Source organism: Octopus bimaculoides, chromosome 2 (genome assembly GCF_046866305.1).
Source record: "Octopus bimaculoides isolate indiv1 chromosome 2, ASM4686630v1, whole genome shotgun sequence".
NCBI classification, from domain to species: domain Eukaryota; kingdom Metazoa; phylum Mollusca; class Cephalopoda; order Octopoda; family Octopodidae; genus Octopus; species Octopus bimaculoides.
This window is the reverse complement of record NC_142929.1, coordinates 68,803,730-68,811,229: the sequence shown is the minus strand read 5'-3', so window position 1 is coordinate 68,811,229 and position 7,500 is coordinate 68,803,730. Positions and strand designations below refer to the sequence as shown.

The 7,500-nt window shown below is 36.2% G+C and overlaps 1 protein-coding gene across 6 annotated transcripts in view; it reads right to left on the bottom strand.

The window, feature by feature from the left end:
• LOC106871674 (uncharacterized) overlaps window positions 1–7,500 on the bottom strand; it is a 72,185-nt gene that overhangs the window by 7,140 nt on the left and 57,545 nt on the right. For all 6 annotated transcript variants that reach the window (XM_052978065.2, XM_089346911.1, XM_052978071.2 and 3 more), the window contains 5 exons: window positions 5,547–7,372; window positions 4,695–4,843; window positions 3,624–3,685; window positions 1,824–2,805; window positions 1–95 (listed from right to left, as the gene is read on the bottom strand). The exon at window positions 1–95 is cut by the window's left edge and continues 7,140 nt beyond it. In XM_052978065.2, the coding sequence (XP_052834025.1) occupies window positions 1–95; window positions 1,824–2,805; window positions 3,624–3,685; window positions 4,695–4,843; window positions 5,547–7,372 (3,114 nt within the window). The remainder of the gene's footprint in view (window positions 96–1,823; window positions 2,806–3,623; window positions 3,686–4,694; window positions 4,844–5,546; window positions 7,373–7,500) is intronic.

Genomic DNA, 7,500 nt, shown 5'->3' with positions numbered 1-7,500 from the left:
TGGTTCGTCAGAATGGTGAACTGCAATGTACTGCTGTAGAGCACATGTATATCTGTCTTGAACTCTCTCTACTTCTTTCACCGGCATTGTTTGATCTGAAAGAATTGAAGAAAACAAAAAACAAAAAAATTAAAAAATGATAAATAATTTATGAACAAAATATAGGGAAGTTAGTTTACATAAAACTGTATGAGCAAACCAAAATTACTTTTATTTATTTGGAGGGAGTGGCAGAAATGATACTTTATTACATGAAGTTATGTCCTTCAGGGATGAAATCAAATATAGGTTAGTTTTTTTGTTCTTTGGGTTGTTGTGAGCTTAATTCAATCAATGAGGTACAAGCATGGCTATGTGGTTGAAAAGTTTGCTTTCCAACCATGTGGTTTCAGGTTCAGTCCCACTGTATGGCATGTCTTCCGCTACAGCATCATGCCAACCAAGCCTTTTGAGTCGATTTGATGAATGGAAACTGAAAGAAGCCAGTCGTATGTATAGGTGTGTGTGTGTGTGTGTGTGTGTCTGTGTATATTTATATGCATACATGTGTATGTGTGTGTCAGTGTGTGTATGTTAGTGTCTCCTTGTTATGATATCAGGTGACTGTTGTAAGTGAATGTCATCCATTTCCAATATTCTGTGAAAACATGTCTGACCATAGGGAAATATTACCTTACTTAGAAACAAGTAAGGATTGGTGAAAGTATGGGCATCCAGTCATAGAAGATCTGTTTCAATAAGCATCATCCTACCCATGGAAACATGGAAGAATGGATGTTAAAGTGGTGATGGTGCACTTCCTCTACAAATTGTTGCCAGTGTAAAAACCCTCACAGTAAGTAGGTACCACAGAGTAGGTAAAACTCCTTGTTGTAAGCAAAGAAAATATTGTATAATTACTGGTTTCTTAGATTGGTATTCAACTCTTGTGAGTACAGAATAGAATCAGATATCAAAACTGGATCATCCTAAATATTTTACATCAAGATTATGTTTTTAGTGGGGAGCTTACTTAGCAATGTCTTAAGGGACTCTACATTGCAATATGTTAAGGGGCATTTACCCTGCACCCTAATTATCCAGAAAAACATAATGAATTAATAAAGAAAATTCATTTAAAATTTTCCATATTTCTGTCAAAATACACTACCTTTGTTTCAAATAATTTTGTAAATACTATATTTGATGGCATAAAAGACATATGGGTATATTAGACGGACCCCAATTTCAGCAGTGTATATTTAAGAAAAATGTTTTTAATGCATTAAAACTTATGGGCGGTCCAAAATTGCATATAAGATCAGGGGTGGTGATGATGTTTTGAGACATTTTTGTGGGGAAAAGTGCATATCTTATATGCTATCAAATATGGTAATGAAAAATTTGATAAAATAATTGTGTTTGAAACATAAATTAACATGCTAATTTCAATGGAAAGTTTTAATTTAGATTTCTTTAAACAGAAAGTGTGTAGTGTTAAACTAGGAATGATTCCAGGAATGTTGGTATCAAAAGGGTATGTCATCTTTCAGAAATGAAAAATGAGTTTTAAATTCAAATCCAATGTGGTACAATGTATTCATCTTGGAATAACACACCTGATCAGGATTGGAGATGAAACTGATTGATATGTGATGCAGACATAAATATTAAAAGATTTTTCATCTTTAAAGAAATTATAATGCTATCAATAATAACTCAACTCAGATATTTAGACATTTAATGATAATGCTGTTGACAATGTTGATTTAGATAATGACAATAATTATAATATGATAATAGCAAATGATGATTGATAATGACAATAATATAACCAAACTTACTATGATTTAATAACAGCACAACTTGTAAACAGACATATTCTTGCTTTGATAAATTCATATTGACAAAGGCAGCCATAACATGGGTTATTTTCTCAACAATCTCACCAATTTCATTGGTCAGTTCCTCCAAAGTGAAATATTTCTGAAAATTTTTATTCAAATATTGTGCAAGTTTTGACATGTTCCACCGATAAAGATCTCCAAATGACATAGCAGTTGGCTTAGTAGTAATCAAAGCTCGGTGAGCTGTCGTAATCAACAGCAAAAGTTCATGCCATTTTTCAGTTAAGATCTGTTGATGTATCTGTAGAGGTATTTCACTATAGAATGGCAGCTGTCGAGTCCATTTGACCAGCTTATTAACAATGCTATCACCGATTTTATAGAGAGTGTTTGAGACAATGTCGTCATTAATTAACTCATCTAATTTACAGGCATCAGCTATGTCTAAGAGACAATCACACTGTATAAGTTCATTGATGAGTCTCTCAAAGTGTGGCATAGGAGACGCTGGCAACAGGGATAACACTTGGGAAGTGGATGCTGGGGACAGCTGTGATTGGGAATGAGGAGACAATTGTGAAGGTGGGGGCTTGCTAGGATGAGGCTGTGGCCTGATTGTCTTTAAGTGTTCAGTGTGATACTGTGGCATATCAAGGTTTTGTAAGGATGGTTGTTGATGGGAAGGGGAATGATGGTGGTTATGATGGTGATGTTGCTGTTGAATCTCATTCTGTTGTTGTTGCTGCTGCTGCTGCTGTTGCTGATGACTGAATGATGACACAGTGCTGTAGTGAGCAACAAGGGCTGAACGAGATGCATTTAGTACATTTGCAGTTGAACCGATGGGTATTTTCATCTGGTCCTTAATGTCCACCGGTTCTGTTTTGATGTTCATGTCTTGGCCAACACTAATCTGTGCCACTTTCTGCTTGTACAGCTTGGTAGTCTGCTTTTTTCTTTTGTGCTTCTTGTATTTCACCTGTAAATAATTGAAAGTGTTATAATTAAAACATTGTTAATCAATTATAGTAATTCTACAAAATTATCACAATGCTGTCACAACACAGTTTCTTCTATCATTATTATAATGACCTCAGTTCCTTGGAGCTGGTTGGTTTCATACCTCCACTACTCATGCACCCTCCTCACTCATCTCTCTAACTTTCAACTTTGTTGCATCCAGCTCTTCTTCCCCCCACACTAACCACAAAGCTTAATCCTTCTTGCCCTGAATATCATCCATCTAGAATCTCCTCCCAGTTCATGTCTTTTCTGCAGATGTTGACCTGCAATAATCTAAACAAAACATTAAGGGTATCAATCCCACCAGTCTTAGGGGGCTTGTAAGGGTTATGGGCGCTGCTCTTTCCTCCAGGTTCACCAAATAAATAAATAAATGAATGAATAAAACATGCTTTGAAATATCATTATTGGTCAGTGTATCATCGTAGGAGTGATGATACTGTTATCAAGTAATTATCCCTCTTAAGTATTATCCCTGTTGTCAAACAATTATCTCTGTTGGCAAAATAATTTCTCTATAGCATGATCCCTGTTGTCAAACACTATTATACTATCCCTCTAATTTCACTCTATAATCTATGTACTATCATATGTCTGTCATACACTATGTTAAGTTATTATGTAAGTGAATAACTGAAATTAATAAACAAACTTTACTCCTTCATTGCTCAATGCATTAAATAGAATTTATCAAACACCATTGAGTAAATTTCACAACTGAGTCAGATATCACAGTCCACATGATGGAACCTTTAAATAGAAGTGTACACAAACCTTGTATAAGTTATAGACAGCTCCAGAATTACGTCCACCGGGCATTCTATCTTCACGGACAGCTAAAGAGGAAAAGAATAAAAAAAGAAATTGATTATATTATATATGAAATTTCCCAAGATATTGATATAAAAGAAAACAATTTCTTAATTACATATAGCTTTGCAAGTACTACAGGTCAGAAACATATAGATTACTGTAAAATCTTGTGCTCTTTACAGTTCATCATCATCATTTTTTTGTCTGCTTTCTGTGCTGGTATAGGTTGTTGGATGGGGTCATCAAGTTCAAAGTCACCTCCTATTAGGAGCTACTACTCCTGAAGACTAGGTGCTTGTGTGTATTGTTTGGTGTGGTTTCTAGGGCTGGGTGCTCTTCCTAATGCTAACCAGTTTGCAGAGTGTACTGGGTGTATTATCTTGTGAAATTAAAACTAGAGAGGTTGAATAGATCTTGGTAAGACAGCATTAAAGGCACCTCATAACTCTGGACTTTCTCTGCTCATTTGCCAATCATTCAGTGTATTTTGCACAGCACCAACACTAGAGATGTACCCCCACTCACCATTTGTCTGCAGTCAATAGGAGAAGTTCAGATTTTTTGCTCTAATTTGTATTGTCTAGAGCCTTAAATGATGACTTTCTATGGGTGTTCTTTTTATGCACCTTGCCTTGGACCCTCAATTCCATAGATATATAAGGATGCTGTCATGTTTTAGGCATTCTTAGACCTGGAGGAGCCCATCCTTCTCCAGATCTGAACATATCTGATTTGTCCAGAAAGAGAGACAGATAGGAAGAGAGAAAGAAAAGAAACAATTTCAATATAAGACTGGAATTTTAGTCATGGGCCCTGAAAGGATGACAAGTAGTGCTACTGACTTCAGCAATATTTGAACTGAGTGAGAACAATTCCTGCAAGGCATTCTATCCAACATTTTTAATGACTCACTCAATTTGCTGCTTCTTTATACATACATACATACATACATATATGTATATACATATATATGTATGTGTGTATGTATGTATGTAGAGAGAGAGATATCAGAAAGAAGTGTTTATAGCTTACCAGCCAAAACCATTCCCATTTGTAAGCATTTCTTGAAACGGCAATATTGGCACCGATTACGTTGCATCTTGTTTATCTCACAGTTGCCACTAGCAACACAGGTGTAAACCCGTTTGTTCTGCACTGTGCGCTTAAAAAATCCTTTACACCTTCAAAGAGAAAAAAAATCAAAAGCAAAGGTAAATGATATGTTCAAAACTTCTATTAGTTTTTTTTAAAAGCATCATCCTCATAATCCACTTTTCATGCTTGCATAGGTCAGATGGAACTCATTTAGATGCAGATTTTCTACATCTTGATATCGATTTCTGTTATCAAATCTTACTTGCTTCAAAGCAAGGCAATATTTCCCAATGAGTGGACATGTTTCCACAAAAGATTGGGAACAAATGACACCACTTATATGAAGGTGACACACGTTTACAACCATCTTGTGATACAAAGACGAGGAGACACAAACACACACAAATAAGCACACACACATAAACATGCAAACACACATACATACAATGAAATTCTTCCTCTCTCTCTGTCAACCAAATCCACTCACAAAGCCTTGATCAGCACGGCGCTCTATTAGAAGACACTTGCCCAAGGTGCTACATAGTGGAACTGAGATAATCATGACTAGATTTCTGAGACAGTAGAGCAAAAGGGATACAGAATCAAGATTTATAACAATTACCATTACTGTTAGGAGACAGCAATGGAGCAAATTAACAGCAAAAAATTGGGTGAAAGAGAAGAAATTAAGAAAAGGGAGGAGGAAAAAGAAGATAACAAAAAGAAAGAGACACAGAAAAACAATAAAGAAGGAAAGGGGAAAGATAAACTGAAAAGAGTTTTACTCACCCTTCACATGTAATGATACCATAATGAAGACCAGTAGCTCTGTCATTACAAATAGCACAAATCATTGGTTCTTCACAGTCACTATCACCTTCAGGACTCTTTATATTGCTGCCATCTCCAGGACTGACACAAACATCATCTTCAAGAGTTGAGGGCAAAGAGCTAGTGAAATACATATTAGAAGGTGTACAACCTTTGCTTACTTGTGTTAGAGCATGACCAACATTGTTTGGACCAACTCCATTGTTGAGGGGAGGAGCATGCCGATTATGGTTATGATGATGGTGGTTGTGATGGTGGTGATGCCCAGTATTCTGGCCATTACTTCCATTGGTGCTGTTGTTGATGTTGATGTTGTTGCTGGTGTTACTGTTGTTGAAGTTGCTGTTGGTACCACTGTTGCTGTTACCAATACTACTCATCTCAATATTACAATTAATACGATGGTTGCCATTTGCACCAAAATTCATAACAGTGTTGTTGACATTAGTAACTGATGTCATACACATGTAATTGTCTGAATTATTACCACTGTTGCTGCTGCTGTTGTTGTTGGTGGTGCTATTAATACTGCTACTATTGCTGTTGCTAAGCAACCATGTTTTTTTAGAGTCAACCATGTTTTGCTCATATTGTTCCTTTTGGCTCGGGTTAATATATGGATACCGACAGATTTGGTAAGTAGTGCCACCTTGAGGAATGACAGTCTGGCTTGTCTTTAAGTTACCAGAGCTCAGTGTAAAGTGTTGCTGTGGCTGAGTATCTGCTTGTTTCAGATTGCATTCTACAGCTTGTTGTTGTTGTTGTTGTTGCTGTTGGTGTTGTTGTTGTTGTTGCATTGAAGGATCGATAACAAAATTTATGTGTGGGATCTCAGCAACATTGCCACTATTGCTGTTTGTGGGGCTGTTAAACTGTTGGTTGGTGAGCAGTGTGGGCATCGTATAAATAGTTTGTGTTGAAGAGATTCCACTAGGCACTGTTGTCATCACTGGTATCATATTCACAGTTGTCATATTATCTCCCATATTCTGTTCTCTAATAATTTGAGGTTGAAAGACAAAGCCTGAAGGGAAACCAACATAGGCTATTCCAAAAGGCATATTCACCGGGCCATTGTTATTATTGTTACTACTATTAACATTATCATCATTTTCTTCTTCATTACTAAAAGAGTTATTAGCTTGATTATTGTTCATAACAAGCAATGGATGGTTCACAATAACGTTGTTCTGATTTTGAAGAGCACCAGAACTTAGAGGTGAACCTGAACTACAGTTCCGACTGGCATTGTCTTGATTCTGGTCAGGCTGACAATTGACCACATGTCTTTCAGGAGTGTTACACTTTTTCTTATTTTGGAAACTATTATTATTATTATCATCATCATCATTATTATTGTTGTTAATGTTCTGGTTATTGCTGTTGTTGTTGTTACTGTTGGCTTCTACTTTCACTTTCAGAGTGAATTCTTCAAATTTTTGCTTCTCAGCAAGAATGTTGTTGCTTTTGTCAGACACAGCCACTGCATTCTGCTCAAGAAATTTTGACTTGTAGTTGTCCTCAGCTGTTGACTGTACAATAGAAGGTGAGTTGGAATTCTCATGACTGGCATCACTGAACTGATCACAATCAGAGACATAACCAGAACTCTCGCTGCCCATACTGCGACGGCTTTCATTGCTGACACAAGATTCTGTGTCACATCCAATGAGATCTAAGATGCGACGTCGTTTCAGCTTCAGTTCACGGTAAAGACTGATTCCAGAGTTCTCTAAGTTGTAAAAGGGCCGCTTAAAAGTGGAAGACTGTGCTGTTGCAGTCATCTGCAATAAAAAAAAAGGACACAATTATATAAATTTATATATATATATAACCAACATCAATTTAGGAAAAAAAAAACACATTAAAATCATATATATCTATTTAGTTTTAATTATCCATGTTTGTCTCA